The sequence below is a fragment of the Trametes versicolor genome (assembly GCF_000271585.1).
Source record: "Trametes versicolor FP-101664 SS1 unplaced genomic scaffold TRAVEscaffold_13, whole genome shotgun sequence".
NCBI lineage: Eukaryota > Fungi > Basidiomycota > Agaricomycetes > Polyporales > Polyporaceae > Trametes > Trametes versicolor.
Window position 1 is genome coordinate 1,657,666 of NW_007360333.1, and position 18,241 is coordinate 1,675,906.

General features: G+C 57.1%; 7 protein-coding genes and 4 non-coding genes across 11 annotated transcripts; 6 read left to right on the forward strand and 5 right to left on the reverse strand.

Moving 5' to 3' along the window:
* Positions 1 to 240: 240 nt before the first annotated feature.
* On the forward strand, positions 241 to 3,607 carry TRAVEDRAFT_61210 (elongation factor G mitochondrial). The gene is made up of 10 exons (XM_008046317.1): positions 241 to 554; positions 954 to 1,116; positions 1,170 to 1,335; positions 1,385 to 2,063; positions 2,116 to 2,214; positions 2,267 to 2,410; positions 2,463 to 2,762; positions 2,818 to 3,037; positions 3,101 to 3,247; positions 3,314 to 3,607. The coding sequence occupies exons 1-10, from the start codon at positions 252 to 254 to the stop codon at positions 3,415 to 3,417; spliced, it is 2,325 nt and encodes a 774-aa protein (XP_008044508.1). The 5' UTR covers positions 241 to 251; the 3' UTR covers positions 3,418 to 3,607.
* A 280-nt stretch (positions 3,608 to 3,887) lies between these two features.
* Positions 3,888 to 4,964, reverse strand: TRAVEDRAFT_53418 (uncharacterized protein; the record flags this gene model as incomplete). Its single annotated transcript, XM_008046318.1, has 2 exons — positions 3,888 to 4,531; positions 4,583 to 4,964. 2 exons carry the CDS (start codon positions 4,962 to 4,964, stop codon positions 3,888 to 3,890), a joined length of 1,026 nt encoding a protein of 341 aa, XP_008044509.1.
* A 1,001-nt stretch (positions 4,965 to 5,965) lies between these two features.
* Positions 5,966 to 7,087, reverse strand: TRAVEDRAFT_53419 (uncharacterized protein; the record flags this gene model as incomplete). The annotated part of the gene is made up of 2 exons (XM_008046319.1): positions 5,966 to 5,986; positions 6,044 to 7,087. The coding sequence occupies 2 exons, from the start codon at positions 7,085 to 7,087 to the stop codon at positions 5,966 to 5,968; spliced, it is 1,065 nt and encodes a 354-aa protein (XP_008044510.1).
* A 497-nt stretch (positions 7,088 to 7,584) lies between these two features.
* Positions 7,585 to 8,504, forward strand: TRAVEDRAFT_67321 (uncharacterized protein; the record flags this gene model as incomplete). Its single annotated transcript, XM_008046320.1, has 4 exons — positions 7,585 to 7,597; positions 7,654 to 8,066; positions 8,122 to 8,338; positions 8,401 to 8,504. The coding sequence occupies 4 exons, from the start codon at positions 7,585 to 7,587 to the stop codon at positions 8,412 to 8,414; spliced, it is 657 nt and encodes a 218-aa protein (XP_008044511.1). The 3' UTR covers positions 8,415 to 8,504.
* A 440-nt stretch (positions 8,505 to 8,944) lies between these two features.
* TRAVEDRAFT_40529 (vesicle budding-like protein) lies at positions 8,945 to 10,233 on the forward strand (the record flags this gene model as incomplete). The annotated part of the gene is made up of 6 exons (XM_008045899.1): positions 8,945 to 8,950; positions 9,019 to 9,140; positions 9,203 to 9,378; positions 9,428 to 9,517; positions 9,590 to 9,915; positions 9,979 to 10,233. 6 exons carry the CDS (start codon positions 8,945 to 8,947, stop codon positions 10,231 to 10,233), a joined length of 975 nt encoding a protein of 324 aa, XP_008044090.1.
* Positions 10,234 to 13,274: 3,041 nt separating this feature from the next.
* Positions 13,275 to 13,347, forward strand: TRAVEDRAFT_t225. The gene has a single exon. It is a non-coding gene; the product is annotated as a tRNA-Phe (tRNA).
* A 179-nt stretch (positions 13,348 to 13,526) lies between these two features.
* TRAVEDRAFT_61213 (uncharacterized protein) lies at positions 13,527 to 15,980 on the reverse strand. Its single transcript, XM_008046321.1, has 4 exons — positions 15,208 to 15,980; positions 15,018 to 15,154; positions 14,818 to 14,950; positions 13,527 to 14,765 (listed from the first exon to the last, which is right to left on the reverse strand). Exons 1-4 carry the CDS (start codon positions 15,771 to 15,773, stop codon positions 13,760 to 13,762), a joined length of 1,842 nt encoding a protein of 613 aa, XP_008044512.1. The 5' UTR covers positions 15,774 to 15,980; the 3' UTR covers positions 13,527 to 13,759.
* Positions 15,981 to 16,401: 421 nt separating this feature from the next.
* TRAVEDRAFT_75196 (uncharacterized protein) lies at positions 16,402 to 17,141 on the reverse strand (the record flags this gene model as incomplete). Its single annotated transcript, XM_008046322.1, has 5 exons — positions 16,402 to 16,679; positions 16,745 to 16,840; positions 16,901 to 16,986; positions 17,046 to 17,070; positions 17,131 to 17,141. 5 exons carry the CDS (start codon positions 17,139 to 17,141, stop codon positions 16,541 to 16,543), a joined length of 357 nt encoding a protein of 118 aa, XP_008044513.1. The 3' UTR covers positions 16,402 to 16,540.
* Positions 17,142 to 17,520: 379 nt separating this feature from the next.
* On the forward strand, positions 17,521 to 17,591 carry TRAVEDRAFT_t226. The gene has a single exon. It is a non-coding gene; the product is annotated as a tRNA-Gly (tRNA).
* Positions 17,592 to 17,742: 151 nt separating this feature from the next.
* TRAVEDRAFT_t227 lies at positions 17,743 to 17,814 on the forward strand. The gene has a single exon. It is a non-coding gene; the product is annotated as a tRNA-Glu (tRNA).
* Positions 17,815 to 17,996: 182 nt separating this feature from the next.
* TRAVEDRAFT_t242 lies at positions 17,997 to 18,069 on the reverse strand. Its single transcript has one exon. It is a non-coding gene; the product is annotated as a tRNA-Phe (tRNA).
* Positions 18,070 to 18,241: the final 172 nt, after the last annotated feature.

The window sequence follows — 18,241 nt, forward strand, 5'->3', positions numbered from 1 at the left end:
ATAAACCGACGGCGGTGTGGACTGGGGTGCGTACCAATAGCCATTTTGCTTGTTAAAACAATCCCCCCCATGTGTTGGTTGTCGCCGGTCGGACAAGCTCGGAGACACATCCCGTGCCACCGATCGTAAACATGGCCAAGCAATCAGATCTCGATCCAATAGGCGTCTAAATTTCCCAAATGTCCGGGGCAACATTCGCTCTCAGGCTGGTACCTTGCTCACCGCCGGCGACATTGAGCTCACTGGCGAGGATGTTGACCTCGAACATCTTCCAGACATGTCTCCGGACACGGCCACACACTCGCTACTCCTCTGTTCTCCCCGCTCGTCTCTGGTCTTTGCGTAGGAACGCCGCCACCGCTGCTGCTGTCAAACCCGCAGAGGCCCCGGAGGAGCTTGTCAAGGAGTACCCGGTCTACGAGCTCTCGGAGGAGGACAAACGGCGGCTCAAGTTCCAGCGGAACATCGGTGTCTCGGCGCATATCGACTCTGGCAAGACGACGCTGACGGAACGGATATTGTATTACACTGGTCGTATTCGGGACATCCATGAGGTGCGTCTTGCCTTCTGTATGCAATCTCTTATCAGGCCGCCGCTGCTCGTGTTTTCATCGAATGAAACGTATATGCGCGGCTCGTGCATGGCCACGTCTCCGGACTTGTGACGATCGCACATACCACGCTATCACGACAGAGAAAGCCTCGAGTTCTCCCCAGAAACATGCCAAGGCACGTTGCCCTGCATTCTGGTTAGACGTCCCTTTGGGCCTCCGACTAGTTGGGTACTCAGAAGGGTGAAGTTAGTAGCATGAAGCAGGATAGTAGTCGCCTTGCTCATTGATCAAGACATGTATGCGCCCCGGGGCACATTATGTCCAACGTCCTTTCGCCTGAGCCGTCGATGTCCTTGAACGTGTGCATGTAACCGTACTCACCTTTCGTCCCGTGTGTAGGTCCGTGGACGTGACAATGTCGGTGCCAAGATGGATAGTATGGAACTCGAGCGGGAGAAGGGCATCACTATCCAGAGCGCGGCGACGTTTTGCGATTGGGTTGCCACTAAACCGACATCTGGCGACAAGGAAAAGTACGCTATCAACATTATTGACACACCAGGTACGTCGGCATGTATGGTAACGCGAGAGTACGGTCGCTCATCCTGTCCCTAGGTCACGTCGATTTTACTATCGAAGTAGAGCGGGCTCTCCGTGTCCTGGACGGTGCTATCCTCGTTCTTTGTGCCGTAGCAGGTGTGCAAAGTCAGACTACTACGGTCGATCGGCAAATGCGGCGGTACAGCGTTCCCCGGATATCGTTCATCAACAAGATGGACCGGTATGTGAAACGCCTTTGCTTCCGACACATTTCTCATTAGCCTCTGCAGACCCGGGGCCAACCCATGGCGCGTCATCAACCAAATCCGGCAGAAACTCAAAATCAGTGCCGCAGCGGTACAGGTTCCCATCGGCGTTGAGGATGGCTTGCGCGGTGTAGTCGATCTCGTGCGCTGGAAGGCTATCTACAATCAGGGCGAGAAGGGCATCAAGGTCGTCGAGTCGGACGACATCCCGGCTGAGGTTCTGGACTTTGCCAAGGAGAAACGCCGCGAACTCATCGAACAGCTCGCGGAAGTCGACGAGGAAATGGGCGAACTCTTGATCATGGACGAGGACCCCACCACCCAGCAGCTCGCCGACGCCATCCGCCGCGCCACCGTCAGTCTCAAGTTCTCCCCTGTCTTCCTCGGTTCCGCGATCAAGAATACCGCGGTCCAGCCTATGCTGGACGGCGTCTGCTCTTACCTCCCGGAGCCCTCGGAGTCGAAGGTTGTCGCCCATGACACGTCGCTGCCAGCATCCGCGCCCCAGGTTGCGCTCCAACCAGCCTCCGCTGCTCCTCTCGTCGCTTTGGCGTTCAAGCTCGAGGAAGGCCGCTTTGGCCAGTTGACGTACATGCGCGTCTACCAGGGCACCATGCGCAAGGGCCAGTTCATCTACCATGCGCGCTCTGGCAAGAAGGTCAAAGTTCCCCGTCTGGTGCGCATGCACAGTAACGAGATGGAGGTAAGTCTCAGTGTCGTCCACACCACGACTTCGTATAACACCATTGCCACAGGACATTCAAGAAATTGGCCCCGGTGAGATCTGCGCGATCTTCGGTATCGACTGCGCGTCCGGCGACACCTTCACGGATGGCTCCACAAGCTTCTCTATGGTGTGTTGGCAATTGGTATGACACCCCGCGCGGTTCGCTCACGCCACTGCAGACGAACATGTTCGTGCCAGAGCCAGTCATCTCGCTCGCACTCAAGCCCGTCGGGGCGGAGACACCTAACTTCTCGCGTGCTCTGAACCGCTTCCAGAAGGAGGATCCCACCTTCCGCGTCCACATCGACAAGGAGAGCAAGGAGGTATGTTCGATGATACCCGTTGTCCTAACTTGCCCTCACCTGCCTACCCTAGACCATCATTTCCGGTATGGGCGAGCTGCACCTCGAGATTTACGTCGAGCGCATGAAGCGCGAGTACAACGTCGAGTGCACGACCGGCAAGCCGCGCGTCGCGTTCCGCGAGACGATCACGCAGCGCGCGGACTTCTTCTACACGCACAAGAAGCAGTCTGGCGGTGCTGGCCAGTATGCGCGTGTCATCGGCTTCGTCGAGCCGATGGCTATGGACGAGGAGACGGGCAAGGACACCGAGTTCGTTAACCAGGTCATGGGTGGCAACATCCCCTCGAACTACATACCTGCCTGCGAGAAGGTATGCGAGCGTCGATCGTGTCCCGTGTTCCACCCAGCTGAACATCGTCATTTAGGGTTTCTTCGAGGCGCTAGAGAAGGGCTCGCTCTCGGGCAATGCCGTCTGCGGCGCACGTCTCGTGCTCAACGACGGTCTCGCCCACTCGGTCGACTCGTCCGAGCTGGCCTTCAGGCTCGCGGTCATCGGCGCGTTCCGTGAGATCTACAACGCTGCGCGGCCGATCATCCTCGAGCCGATCATGACCGTCGAGGTCGTCGCGCCCTCCGAGTTCCAGAGTGCGTGCCTCAGCCTTTAAATGCCATGCCGCATCTCACTAACCTTCGCTCTGTGTATGTTAGGTGCTGTCATCGGTGGTATTAACCAGCGTCGCGGCACGATCATGGATAGCGAGGTCCGCGAGGATGAGTTCACGTGCGTTGCGGAGGTCGCCTTGAACGACATGTTTGGGTACTCGAACCACCTCCGCGGTATCACCCAGGGCAAGGGTACGCCTCTCGTTTTTCAACGTGCAGTCTAGACAGGGTACTGATCGATTCGCGTCCGCATCACAGGCGAGTTCAGCATGGAGTACAAGACCCACCAGCCGGTCATGCCGCAGGTCCAGGCCGAGCTCGAGACGGCGTACAAGAAGACGCTCGGCCAGCCCAAAAAGTAAACGGAGCAACCCTCTGCTACATGCGTGCACGTCCGTTCTTATAGACGACTTGCATACGCTGCGCGCGTATGCTCCCATCTGCCCCCATTATCCCCGCTCCGCCCTCGCATACATATTACGCTCTCGCACAACCTTACGGATCTCGTATAATCACGCATAGACTCTTGGGTACATCCGACGCCATAACAATAAACCAGTTGAAAAAGCGTAAACCACGTTTGAGGAGTGAAGTACACGCGTTAATTATTCATGTTCTTCGCGCGCGGCAAGGCTCTCGAGCTCACGGGAATGACTACGACGCTCGTAGTTTCTGGATAACATAGGGACCTACCCCAAGGCGGTAAACTAGAGAGAAAAGAGAAGGAAGTGCCCCGGACGGATAATTGACCGCGGGAGGCGGCCAAAGGCATCCGAGCCCCGACAGGAAAACAGACGAGTTCCTATGTACTACTAGTGAACGGATCCGACAGCTACCCTGCAATACCTACCGAAGCCTTCACCTTCGCCTTCCCCATAATGTCCTTGATCTTCGAACGTGTGATCCACTCTCGTAGTATCTCTGCGCGGCTGCGTCCAAAGTCGTCGTCGACGATGGCTTCATTTGCCTCTTTGAACACTTTGCGGAATACCCTGAGGACCGGTCTCAGACGCTCAAAACGCGGAGTCATCGGCAGGTCCTTCAGCCGAAACCCAAAGAGCACGTCCTCCTTGTTCCACGCGATCGCTTGGTAGCTGTCGGTCTCCCATTTCGTGACGACAGTTTCGACCTGCTCCTTCAGCTTGGGCGCGATGTCGTGCTCCGTCTTCATCGTGCACCATGTGGCAACCCAAAAGAGCGACTCGTAGTCGTGATGGAGTTCATGCATGACTCCGGGGGAGTCGGGGTTTCGCCACATGTCTTCGAGAAGAAAGACAGACATGAACGGCAATGTGCCAGTTCGATGCTTCGCCGTCGCTTCCATGGCCGGAGTGCCATCCGGGTTCAAGGGGACTGCAAGGTCAAACCCGTGGAGAACGAAGTGCCCCTGCCCGTTGGCCGTCTCTTCCCACATGATGTTCGTGTTGCTAACGTCACAGTGCAACATGAACGCATCGTAGCGCAGGGAATGCAACGCTGCAGTGCAGCACCATCAGCTTTTGCGACGGTACGATTTATGGCACTTACCATCCGTGATTTGGTCGACCATCTCGACGATATCGTCGGGATGCTCAGCGAGCCGGACGCGAAGCGGCAGGTATGTGCTGAGGCTGATGAGGCTTGCGACCTGTGCTTCTATCCCGCCATCCACCCAGAGGTCATCTGAGTCTGTGGACCTGAAAACGCCGCCGTGTACCCCGGAGAGGCTGACGGCATCGCAGGATATGTGACCTTTCGAGGTGCGCAGTGCGTTCTTCGGGTATGCAACTCTGAGGCAGCCATCCGCGGCACCGGCCCCCTTTGCCTGACGAGCCACCGCAACGACAGTCGTGAGAGTACTGCAGCAGTGCTTGACCGAAAGTCCTGGCCGCGCTTCGTGAGCGCATGTTGTGAAACTTGAGTGGTCCATCGATAGCTTGTATGACTTGTGTATACTTATGCCCATGCGGCCGCCCCGGCCGTCGTCTCGGGTTGATTGATGCCGGAAGGCAGAGAAACGGTGCGGTATCCCTGAAGCTTGAGGTGACTATCTACGAGGGAAATGTATAGCGAGTATGAACCATATGTAGTTTAGGTGCAAGGAAGGGGAGAGAGCAATCGCAAGAGGAGCGCTAGCGCTAAAAGCCGGTGGTTCTACGCTTGTCAACTGAAGGTGGCGGCACCCTCGAGAACGAAGCTTACGACGGAAACAACGCGGTGGATTAGGCAGATGTACTACGGGAGCTCATCACGCGTTCGAAGATTAAGACTTCAGTGAGCGAGGCTAGGGCTGCCTTGCTCATGCACCGCAGTGAAGTCTCCTTTGCTGGTTTGTAGCTTGTTATGAGGGGATCCCGCGGACAAAAGTATTACATTTCATCCGGGTTTGAAGTCAGAACTACTTTTGTCCGCGGGTGCCCCCCATACATATGCGTCTCATCTTCGTGTGTGTTTGAGTTTCGACGAGAAGTCTACCAGCAGTATTGATGCATCCTCTATCCCCATTCATTGCCCATCAGAACTCCGGCTATACACATTGCGGTCCTGGGCACACCTTGGAGGAGCTCACAGAACTGGAGGTATATTTGATGAAATGACGATGAAATACTTAGAAAGCGCAGATGTGGTGCGAATGGTACAGTACTTGCAAGTCCGTCTAGCTGCGGAGCTCTTCGGAAGCATGGAGGACAGTACTAGTACGTTCATCCGTTACATCACGAAGGCCAACCAATACCGGTCGCTGAAGGACCGTAGCACGGTTGCGGGGTGACGGGTCGATCGGGGCGCAAAGCTGCACTTATACACGACAGAATTGGATATTATCCGAGTAAGGCTACAGAGAGAGAGGATATATGTGAAGTGTTCATGGACGAGAGACAGACATACAACCGGGCGCCATGCAGTATTTCCGCGGGCGGGCAGCCAGACAGGTTACTTTCGGTCGAGATATGCCTAGTGTCGCATGTGTCAGCGTATAAGCCACGACAAACAACAAAGACGGAGACTCACTCGCCCAGGCGCATGCTTCCGGAGAGCCTTTGTCGCCATGATGTTCACCCGGATCGAGTACCAGTCTGACAATATCGCCTCCACACTGCCGTCGTGCACCAAGCTCTCGTTGATATCGATGTTTGGGAATAGGCTGTCGATGCAGCGCGCGATGCGCATGGCCTGGCTGTCCGTGATCCGAGTCGTCGAGTTGCACGCGATGTCTACCAAACGCAGCGGGTGGCCCACCGCGCTGTCCATAGGCTCCTGTGGCGGCCACCGCTTGATGTCCTCCCCGAGGTTCACGAGATCGAGCTGCGGGAAAAAGAGCTCCAGCAGGCTGCGGCACGTGTCTGCGAGCGTGTACAGGGAGTCGAGTGTGGGCATCTCCGCCGTGCAGCGAGGGCACGCGAGGACGAGGCGGCGGAGGTTGCGCCACGCGTTTGCGAGCTTCTCGATGTCGCGATCGGGGGCATGCAGGCCAGACTTCTCGAGTCGCAGCTCGACGTCTTCAAGACGCCGCAAGCTGTAAAGTGGGTACAGCAGTGTGGTGAGCGAAACGTCGGAGAAACGCGCGTATGCCTCGGTCTCTGAGAGGACCACCGTGTGGAGGTTTACGTAGGCCGTTGAAGGCAGTTGCAGCGAGTACGCGAAGTCTTGCACGCGCACGGATGCTTCAAATTGGCTGCGGCGGAAGCGTACGACGAGCTTGGGGAGTTCAAGGGCCTCAAGCGCGGAGAGGAACTGGATGATCGAGGGCAGCTCGCCGCGCATGGTCAGCTCCTCCCGGAGAGCGCGCGCGCGCATCGTTCTCAGGCATTTCGGCCCGAACACGGGTACCTCTATGTCGTAGCTCGTGAGCTTGTCCACATAGAATAGTTGCTGCAGGAGGCTTTGCTGAGACTCGCCCTCCAGTTTGCACTCGGCGTGCGTGACGTGTAGGAGAGGTGATGTGGTCTCCTTCGCATACTGCACCGTGATAGGCTTGTGGCGCACACGCCATGAGGTGAGCGCCGAGATGAAGGAGCCAAGCCGGGGAATGCACTCTGGAGGAAAAACTCCCATGGTCAGTAAGTCGTCGCGATCTGTGGTACTCACGCTGTCCTGGGACGGTCCCAGGCTGCGAATGAGGGCTATGGGAGGTGCTTCCTTGGAAGCCCTCGAAGGCTTGGTTACCACGTGGACAGGCATCGATGTGGAGATTGGTGGCGCACGGTCGCGAGGATGATGAAGAGTGAGAGAGAGCTGAGGAAGATGGGTTCGAACATGACACATTTCTGTTGGAGATGTGTAACAGGCTGTCCACCCTTTGGTCAGCAAGCGCAAAGCCTGTGGCCAAAGAGGCGCAATAGACTTTCTCGCAAACAACGATGCATCAACGTACTTATGAAGGCAACCTTTTGCAGCCTGGCCTGTGAACCTAGTAAGATGTGTACACGGTCGCCGATCGGCAACCGGTACCCGGAAACTGACTTTCCGGGTATATAGACCCTGATGGCAGAGGATTTGGGGGCATTCCGCCCACAAATCAGATCCTACCGAGCAATCCCAACAGTAAAGCGATGTCCGCAGCACGTAAACGCACCCCTCTCAATCAGATCTACCATACGCCTACTGACCTGCCACGGTAGCAAGGATTGGTCTCCTCGTTCCTCTTCACGCGAAGCCCGACCAAGTCGAGGCCGTGGCCAACTTCCTCGGCGTTGGGTACACCCTGATGACGGGCAACCAGGAGCCCGAGACGCTGCAGTGGTTCGCGGTCAAATACGAAGACCAGCCCGTTTACGCGATCTTCGACACATTCGCGGCTGAGAGCGGCCGCAAAGCCCATATCGACGGCAAGGTGGCTGACGCTCTCAGGGCGAACGCCAGTACCCTCCTCGCTCAGAGCCCCGACATCGCTGGCGGCCACATCGAGATCCTGGCGAGCAAGGTGAAGCCCACTGGCGCGGAGAGCGACGTGAAGAGGGGGGTGACGAAGGGGCTGCGTGTTCTGCTGAAGGCGAAGGCGAGCAAGATTGACGTTGTAAGGGAGTTCCTGAAGGTATGCGTCATGGGTCCACGGATGACACCCGCAGTTGTTGACGGCGTGTATACAGAGCGCGGTTCCTCTCGTCGAGGCAGAGGCAGAGACGCCGCTGTGGTACGCCATCGAGTATCCTGGCACGAACGTCTTCGGCATTATCGACTTCTTCCCCGATATCAACGGGCTGGAATTGCATCTGAAAGGAGAGGTGGCCAAGGCTCTGTTCTCGAAGGTAGACGAGCTGCTGGAGGGGCCGCCCGACGTCGTGAAGACAGAGGTCTTGGGTGTTACTGTGCAATGAGAGAGGAGATCGCGGTGTAAATAAATGTAATGATATGTCGTCCCACTCACGCTTTTATGCCATGAATACCGAGGGGAAGACGTCAAAAAGACACCAACGTCAAAAGTATTATGGTATGGTGCCTCGCGCTCCGCCTGCCTCGTCCTCACTGAAGCTACATCCCTGATCTAAATCCTCGAACGTGAGTGAATTCCAAAAAGAAAGGCCACACCAGATTGTGCGCACAGGCTGGAGCAGTCAGAATCAGAAGAAATTGAGACGTTTGAATGAGAATTAAGGGAGATATGGTGCTCGCAAGTTGGATGGGGTCAGAGCGAGCGGCAGGAGAGCGAGATGGTGCGAAGTCCATATAGCGCCCGCCATGGCGCTCGAAAACAGCAATACGTAAGCTGAACCGGTTCGGCTCGCCGCCTCGAGCTGAATTCGCGACTACGTCCACGTCGCCGCTTGCATTGCACTCCAATACTTACTCTCTACCCTACACCGCCATCATGGTCAGTGTCCTGATGTCGCAGCGAGGACGTACAGCTCACCAGCGTTCTAGCCGTCGACGACAGCGGGGGAGCCCATCCCTATTGAGACGTCCCATGAGGACATGATCGTACGTCTCGCGTCCTGCTCATCATAGACGCGAATTAACATCCAAGACGCGAATTATCATCGGAACAGCATGATGCACAGCTGGACTACTATGGGAAACGGCTAGCGACGTGTTCGTCTGACCGGACAGTGAAGGTGTTTGATGTTGTGGACGGCGAGACGCAGCGGAGCACCGGACACACTCTCAAAGGGTGAGTTTGTCCCGCCAATCCGTGTTCTCGCCTTCAAGCTAAGCATATATCCATGCCACCAGCCACACCGGTCCTGTGTGGCAAGTCGCTTGGGCGCACCCAAAGTTTGGCCAGATTCTCGCGTCATGTTCGTACGATGGCAAGGTCATCATCTGGAAGGAGCAGCAGGCGCAGGGTCCTGGCGCGGCCGCGGGCGGTTGGGCGAAGATCAAAGAGCACACCCTCCACAGAGCTTCGGGTATGTCAACGACCCTATCTCGCCGTGCACTCCATCCTGACGCGCCCAGTGAACTCCGTTTCTTGGGCACCCCACGAGCTCGGGGCCATCCTCGCATGCGCGTCCTCCGACGGTCGCGTCTCTGTCCTTACCTTCAAAAGTACGTCTCCTGCCCTACTTATAGCGTTTACACCACCCCCACGACGCGTCTAACCTCGCTGCGGCTCCCCAGACGACGGCACTTGGGGCGCAGACGTCTTCGAAGCCCACGCAATCGGCTGCAACGCCGTCTCCTGGGCGCCCGCCGTACAGCCAGGCTCGCTCATCGTCCCGCAGGCGAACAACACCGTCCCCGGCCAGCAGCCCGCGGCGGTGCAGTCCGTGAAGCGCTTCGCGTCCGCCGGCTGCGACAACCTCGTCAAGCTGTGGGGCTTCCGGGACGACAAGCAGGAATGGGAGGAGGAGGACGTGCTCGAAGGCCACACCGACTGGGTGCGCGACGTCGCTTGGGCACCGAATATCGGCCTCCCCCGGAGCTACATCGCGACCGCGTCGCAGGTGCGTGTCCCCTCTCCCTATGCGCGAGGGCGAACTGACGCTGACGTTGATGGGCTACTGTAGGACAAGACGGTGCTTATCTGGTCAAAAGACACCCCAACGGCGCCGTGGACGAAGACCGCGCTCGACCCGTCCGCGTCGGTGGCGCCGGCGGCGGCCGCGCCTGCGCCCGCAGGCAGGTTCCCGGACGTTGTCTGGCGCGTCTCCTGGTCGCTCGCGGGCAACATCCTCGCGGTCAGCTGCGGGGACGGGAAGGTCACGCTGTGGAAGGAAAACCTCAAGGGCGTGTGGGAATGCGTGAGCGACATGACGAGCTAGACGGACTTGCACTGTACCATCCCCACCCTGCGCGGCGCGACGTTTTACCCATTCGGATCTGGCTGTTGTGTTTGTAGTTGCGCTCTCAACTGATTTATTTCCATTCCATCGGATTTACTTATGGTTCTATATGTGAGTCCCGTAAGGTTGTGTCAAAACCACAATTCGTATAGCCCAGGTACCGCTGGGTAGCGCATAGGGACAAACTCAGAGGATACACCATTTTACTGATAGGCTTCTCGTCGAAACTCAAGCACACACGAGGATGAGACGCATATATGCCATTATGTTAGCTACTTTTAGCGCTAGCGCTCCTCTTGCCCTCTCCTTGCACCCAAACCACATATGGTCCATACTCGCCATAAATCTCCATAGTAGATAGTCACCTCAAACTTCAGGGATACCGCACCATTTCTCTGCCTTCCGGCATTAATCAACCCGAGACGACGGCCGGGGCGGCCGCATGGGCATAAGTATACACAAGTCATACAAGCTATCGATGGACCACTCAAGTTTCACAACATGCGCTCACGAAGCGCGGCCAGGACTTCCGGTCAAGCACTGCGGCAGTACGCTCACGACTGTCGTTGCGGTGCCTCGCCAGGCAAAGGGGACCGGTGCCGTGGATGGCTGCCTCAGAGTTGCATACCCGAAGAACGCATTGCGCACCTCGAAAGGTCACATATCCTGCGATGCCGTCAGCCTCTCCGGGGTACACGGCGGCGTTTTCAGGTCCAGAGACTCAGATGACCTCTGGGTGGATGAAGGGATAGAAGGACAGGTCGCAAGCCTCATCAGCCTCAGCACATACCTGCCGCTTCGCGTCCGGCTCGCTGAGCATCCCGACGATATCGTCGAGATGGTGGATCAAATCGCGGATGGTAAGTGCCAGCAATCGTACCGTCGCAAAAGCTGATGGTGCTGCACCGCAGCGTTGCATTCCCTGCGCTACGATGCGCTCATGTTGCACTGTGACGTTAGCAACACGAACATCATGTGGGAAGAGACGGGCAACGGGCAGGGGCACTTCGTTCTCCACGGGTTTGACCTTGCAGTCCGCTTGAACCCGGATGGCACTCCGGCCATGGAAGCGACGGCGAAGCATCGAACTGGCACATTGCCGTTCATGTCTGTCTTTCTTCTCGAAGACATGCACGCACATCCCGACTCCCCCGGAGTCATGCATGAACTCCATCACGACTACGAGTCGCTCTTTTGGGTTGCCACATGGTGCACGATGAAGACGGAGCACGACATCGCGCCCAAGCTGAAGGAGCAGGTCGAAACTGTCGCCACGAAATGGGAGACCGACAGCTACCAAGCGATCGCGTGGAACAAGGAGGACGTGCTCTTTGGGACCGAGCTGAAGAGCCTGCCGATGACTCCGCGTTTCGAGCGCCTGAGACCGGTCCTCAGGGTATTCCGCAAAGTGTTCAAAGAGGCAAATGAAGCCATCGTCGACGACGACTTTGGACGCAGCCGCGCAGAGATACTACGAGAGTGGATCACACGTACGAAGATCAAGGATATCATGGGGAAGGCGGAGGCGAAGGCTTCGGTAGGTATTGCAGGGTAGCTGTCGGATCCGTTCACGTAGTACATAGGAACTCGTCTGTTTTCCTGTCGGGGCTCGGATGCCTTTGGCCGCCTCCCGCGGTCAATTATCCGTCCGGGGCACTTCCTTCTCTTTTCTCTCCAGTTTACCGCCTTGGGGTAGGTCCCTATGTTATCCAGAAACTACGAGCGTCGTAGTCATTCCCGTTAGCTCTCGAGCCTTGCCGGATGTTGAAACTTTCAACTTTTGAAGCCGCGCGCGAAGAACAGTCCAACGCGTGCACAGCGTGAAGCGCCGGATTCTGGCGCGGGAGCATCCGCGTGGGATCCCCTCATTCTGTTCGGATGCGGGAGACATTTCGCAGACATTCCCGTTTTCCTGCAATCTCATCGTAATGTAGGATCCTATGGCGATGCTATAGGGATTTCTCCTGGGCGGGGTGTACGTCAGCAGCGCAAACCGAGGCAAATATCGGTGCATGCTCCACAGCTGGCATCGATGGCTTGCCACGTCCCACAACACTCCCCACTGTCAGGTCAGCGGCCTCATGCCATCCCACTCCCCGACGACGACCCCCCAACCCGCGATCATCTCGCCAAGTTTACGCGTGTGACTATGTGAGTAAGGGCCGCATGTATGGTCTGCGAGAAGGTAAGTCTGGAGCCTGGGAATCCATGCAGGTGAGTGACTGGTCATCCACGGTGACGCTTGCCGGCGCGGGTGCTGACTTTCCATCGCCACGAATATCTAACATCACTGACACCAGCGGCCTGGTTTCTCTTCGTTTCTGGCTAGTCTCGGCAACGTCTTGAGATTCTCTGGCATCTGGTCTTGTCATCTCTGGGGGCTAGGCCTGTATCTGTTTCTCCGTGGACTGCGGTGAGTGCATTCTTACTTCTTAGTGCTCTGCAGGTTATACTGGCTGCAGAAGGTGCGCATTTTTGCAACATTCATTGCCATGATATTCACCCCATGCTAGCCTACGGTGAGTATATGTACGGTGAGTATATGCTGGACTTCGAGATTTCCCGACGCCCATGTATTGTATCATGTATCCGAACCTTCTGCCTTGTATCATCGCTCCCTGTGCACAGTGTACTCGGCCTACTGCCGTGTTTGGGGTTTATATATACACTCTTCTAAACCCTAGTACCTATATGCGCGAAACCAGAAGTGGTAGGGGCCGGGGGGAAGCAATTGAAAAATGAATGGGCGCGTGCGAGCGCGCGAGGGACCCGGCCCCAGATGCTAGGAATGCGGAATGTCATTGAAATACGCCCGGAATGTCACGGCAATGCCGTCGGAACGTGATGAAACCGATGTCATGCTTGACCTTAGAGAATCTGATCGGAATGAGGGCAGGATCCGTGAAGGATCTTGGGATCCTATGGTCATGCTCCCGCGCCAGAATCCGGCGCTTCACGCTGTGGTGTACTTGCCCAAACTCTGCCTTGGCCGGAAGTGTCTGCTGAGCTACTTCAACATTGCCGGGATAGCTCAGCTGGGAGAGCAACAGACTGAAGTTCTGGAGGTCGCGTGTTCAATCCACGCTCCTGGCATTCGCTCCTGTTTTAGTTTTTGTTAACCGCTAGATCTACGGCGAAGCTTGTGCACACGTTGGTAGGCACCGTACGCCCCGAGGCGCACTGCGCCCATGTCTTCCGCACAATATCGTCACCTTATCTCAAAGTTAGCGTACGCATGACGACATCGGTGTATACTTTGCGCCCCGCCAAAACACGGGACGGACGGAGTTTACGACCAGAGTATCTACTACATATGCATCGACATGAAACCTTCCAACGAGTTACCATACTGAACAGGATGCGATAGCTGAATAAATATAACGACTGCGACTAAGATAGGAGAGCGGTGAGCGGAACAACGAGCGTGGGTTTTGTGGGCGGGGCTGGCTTTGAAGCCGTAGGCCAAATAGCGACGGGAATAAAAGGGCGGAGGCAGAGGGAGCGGTCAGACTACCCCGACTTCCTTGCCGGAGGAGGCGACGGAGGCGCGGGAGATCCTCGACGTCTCGTAGAAGCTCGAGTACCCGCTGTGTCGATATACCATGCCCGTGCCGATGCGCGGTGGGCGCGGGCCCGTCCCAACGGTGTTCAGCGCGCGCATCGTCGCGGACGGCGGCGAGACGGGGGACGCGGTCGCCGAGTGCGCGATCCGGGTATTCAGGCTCGGGCTTGGTCGTACGAGGCCGCGCGCTGATGGGGTCGAGTTGCCGGCCGGGGGCAGGGGGAAGTCCAGGATCGTATCGTCGCTCATAGCACTGCTCCGCTCCAGCATCCCGATGGTAGATATGGACCGGGAGCGGACGGGGGCCATGACCGCAGCGGACACCGAGCGTCGTGGCACGGCCTTGGCCGCGGTTGGACGAGGAAGAACCGAGCCATTGACTGGGGCGCGCGAGCCCGGGTTGGACAACGTGCGGGTGCGTGTACGAGTAAGAGGACGTGGGCCGCCGATCTTGGACACACCCGACACGGGCGGGTGCGAGTCGGAGGCTGAGGTGGAACGCACAGCTGCCGCGGTCTGAACGCCTGCGGTCTGGGGCAGCCGGAGGGGGCGTGGTACGGCGGTGCGCCCCTGGGACGCCTGCGAGCTCGCAACAGAGTGCGCAGGGCCACTGCTGTCGCGCGAACCAGAGGACACCATCGAGCTCGCGGACGCGTTCGACTCGGTGCGACTTCTCCCGATCGGGGTGACCTCGACGGAGGTGACGCTCTCAGTGTCCACACTGCTTAGTCGTTCGTTGGAGAAGCTCGCAGAAGTCGAGCGAGACAGCGCCCGTGAACCAGTGCGAGGCATAGGTGAGTACGAGGGAGGCGCATGGGAGAGGCTGCCCACCGACGTCGACTTGGTGAGCTGCGAAGGCGCACGCGACACAGAGGTGGACGGAGGTTGTCGTGCAATGGACGTTGAAATGAGCTTGCGCGTGAGCATCGATGGTGCATCTTCGTCCTCGCTATACTGTATGTTAGCACACGAGCGCACAGTATATTTATTTGCAAACAAACCTGTCGCTCCAGCCCAGCCCAGTGGTCAGCCCCATGCCGGCGCGAAGTAGGGTCTGATCCTTGTGTCTGATCCGTCGCCGCTGGGTGTCGCGCGGGTCGCGATATACGCCAGATTTGGTCATGGTTGACGTCGCTGGGGATTCACAATCACGGAAATGTCAGCGCGCGGTCGTGGTTGTAATTGAACGGAGAGAACGTACCCGTAGACGCAACGCTGAGCACGCTGTCCGCCCTTTTGACGTTTGCACCGTCTTCCGAATACAGGGATAGGGGCGCACTGCCGCCGGGAAGTAGCTTCGATCGCGGAGAAAGTAGGCCATCCCGGAACATGAGATGCCTAGCTTACCGAGTCTGAGAATGTACACATCCACACATAACGAGAGCACTCACGGCAATGGCGTGTGGATATCGATGCTCGAGTCCGACTCACTCCCGTCGCCCTCCAGCTGCCTCTCCATATCGCTGTCGTCGTCCTTCAACAACGTTCCATAGTCCGACGCAACCGACTCGTTGTCGTCCGCCACCTTGTCCTTGTCCTTCCCCTTCGGCGGCAAACCCTTCCAGCTCGACGGCACCGCCATGGACGAGTTTGAGCGCGAGCGCAGGATCGGCGGGTTGAACGTGGCGGAGGACTTGCGGCGCGGGCGCGGCGTGCGCGCTATCATCGTCTCGACGTCGGGGCTGTCAGGACGCTTCGCCCCGCGGATCCGCGACGGCTTTGCCATTGGCTTCGCGGGAGCTGACGCCGGGACAGGCGGCAGGCCCTTGTCTTTCTTGACGGGGGTGGAGACATAGGAGGAGGTCGCTGCAGACAAGCTGGCGGGAGGAGACCTGGGCGTGCTCGGTCGGCGCGGGCGGGGGGCGCTCCCGAACACGGCTTCCGCCACGACGGGGCTCGTCGGCGAGAGCATGCTCGCGAGCGTGCTCTTGGGGTACACTACCTTTTCGTCGGACATCCTCAACAAAGGGGCGTCGGGAACAGCGAAAGCGAGCGAGAGGCGGCAGAAAGGAAGAGAGAACAGCCTGGAGGTGGCGCAGCGGCGGAGCGTCTTCTATGACACCGGTTGGCGAAATGACACGCTCGCGATAGCCGAAATGAACCCAAATTGCGTCGGGAACCTCGCCGCGGCCACAACACGCACCCAGGAGCTGCAGAGAAAGAGAAAGGGAAGGAGAATGGGAGGCGAGAGGGAGGCAGTGCGGAAACGGAGACCGGGCGAGCAGTCTTCAACTATCAGACATCTCGGTCACCCAAACTCTCACATGCAGACGGTGCAGATGTCGATGATAGGCCATCAGAATCAGCGGAAGAAGAGAGCAAAGTTCAGGAGGGACGCTGAGAACGCGGACGAGCGCAGAGGACGAGCAAGATGCCATGCATGACTGTAGCTACGACGGGTGATGGAGATCATTCTGCGGACAGATGTCCGTCGCGGACCTCGAACGACGCCCCGTACATCGCCGGGCACATCGGGACATTGTCCTCGGGAGTTGGAAGGACGTTCGACGGACATTGGACACGCAGAGCGGACATGAGAGGCAGCGAGCGTCCGCAAATACTGATATAAGTTACATGACATGGCGGGCTTGAGAGTCCTATCTGCCAAGCTGTGGTTTTCGCGCCCAAGTTCCGCGCCCATATACAGCCAATATACAGCCAATGATGAAAGTCCAGCGGAGAAGCGTCCATAGCAGCGCGGGCAGTGAGTCATGGTCATAGCCTTCACTTCTCGGCCTGCGACCGTCGACTGCGGGTTTTCTGCTTCTCGTTGACCGAGGCCTCCCGCTCGAGCTGCCCGTTCGACGGCTCCTGGCCAGCCTGATTGCCTCCGGAGGATGCCTTCATGGCTTTGATGAACCCACTGGAGATCAGCGGGAACGTGTGTGCGTGAGCGTCTGCAGAAACTTCGCAGTGTGCCAAACTGACCGCTGGGTGGCATCAAGGTAATCTTCGCGGTCATACCGCTTGTTTGTTTTAACGGACACACCGCCCCTCGAAACATCGACACCCTTCGTCTTGAGCCTAGAGGAAGCCGGCGACCTTTCAGCATGGTTTGTACGACAAATATGAAACAAGACGCACGAGTCTTTCGCAGAATCTACCGCGCTGGAGATGGCTTTGGAGGCAAGAAAACCTCCATACGCCAGCGCAGAGATGATGGCCAGTGTCTGCAAAAACAGACAAGTGTTAGTCGTACAGACATCTGCGGTGTGACTGCACAACGCACGACCGCGAGAGAGAGGTAATCAAACCTGTACAGCCACGTACGGATCAATATTGCGGTGATTGGAGAAGTCGACGCTGGCACTTACCAGTTTGCCATGCTTTTCGGGGATTAGAGCTCTAATATGAGGTCTCTTTAGGCTACAGAGTGTGTGGTGAGAACAGAAGACGAGTTGCTTTTGCGGCTCTGGAGCGGATGTACGTCACGATCCGCCTAGGCAGTGCTGCCGATACACCCGTTTCCGGGTGGGCGCCCGCAGCAGTTGATTCCCTCCGGTATGGAAGCTTTCTCGGTGCCTGAGAGTACTCGAAAGTCGTATGATACATATACAGTTCTTCAAATGAGTTGCAGGAGTCCGAGCATGATTCATATTGCGTTGATCCTTGCGTTGATCAAACCTCCAAGTCCTCGAAAGGCTCATGGTGAAGATACCGATCACAAATATATCTGAGGCTAGACAGGTACCACACCCTGTAGCGCATTCGTGGTGTAGCGGTAACATTGGGTCTTCCCATGGCCTAGCTCCGGGTTCGACTCCCGGCGGATGCATTTTTGTCTTAGTCTCCTCATTGATAGATTCTTGTTCCATGAGTCCGACTGAAGTCAGAAATATCGTCGCCGAACAGGCGTGAGGAAGACTGGGTGGTATGAGCGACGTTGTAAGGATTGTTATGGCTTGCAGTACGCTCCGAGGCAATAGTCCGATATGGTGTAACGGCTAACATTGCCGCCTTTCACGCGGCAGCTCGGGGTTCGATTCCCCGTATCGGAGTGTCAATATTACGTTTATCACGGGGATAGTTTTTTATGTCACGTAAGAGCAAATTTCAAACGTGAAAGGACGCTAACAACCATGAAAGCTTTATGTAGAGCGTATATACGTGAGTCAGCACTTGGTAGCATGTAGGTCATGGCATAGGTGCAGCAAACAAAAATATCCGTCAGAGAGATGGATGCCAGGAGCGTGGATTGAACACGCGACCTCCAGAACTTCAGTCTGTTGCTCTCCCAGCTGAGCTATCCCGGCGTTGCTTTGTCACTTCTTAACGAGCGTGCTGATTATGCCAGTGGCCTCACGCACCCTCTTCGCTCCTACTAGGATCCCTCGCAACGGTGAACTGTCAGGCTTGAGTGGACTCCAGCTGGAGCTTCTGCTACTTAGCTTGTACTACGTGTGTATACCACACACTTTCGACTCA

What these genes read in the sequence shown, in the direction of transcription:
- TRAVEDRAFT_61210 (XM_008046317.1), top strand. Translation starts at nt 252, where the DNA reads ATGTTGACCTCGAACATCTTCCAGACATGTCTCCGGACACGGCCACAC. An exon ending in GTATTCGGGACATCCATGAG is followed by an intron (nt 555 to 953) that starts GTGCGTCTTGCC and finishes TCCCGTGTGTAG; the next exon opens with GTCCGTGGACGTGACAATGT. An exon ending in TTCATCAACAAGATGGACCG is followed by an intron (nt 1,336 to 1,384) that starts GTATGTGAAACG and finishes TAGCCTCTGCAG; the next exon opens with ACCCGGGGCCAACCCATGGC.
- TRAVEDRAFT_61213 (XM_008046321.1), bottom strand. Translation starts at nt 15,773, where the DNA reads ATGTCCGACGAAAAGGTAGTGTACCCCAAGAGCACGCTCGCGAGCATG. An exon ending in GATATCCACACGCCATTGCC is followed by an intron (nt 15,155 to 15,207) that starts GTGAGTGCTCTC and finishes TCGGTAAGCTAG; the next exon opens with GCATCTCATGTTCCGGGATG. An exon ending in GGGCTGGGCTGGAGCGACAG is followed by an intron (nt 14,766 to 14,817) that starts GTTTGTTTGCAA and finishes CATACAGTATAG; the next exon opens with CGAGGACGAAGATGCACCAT.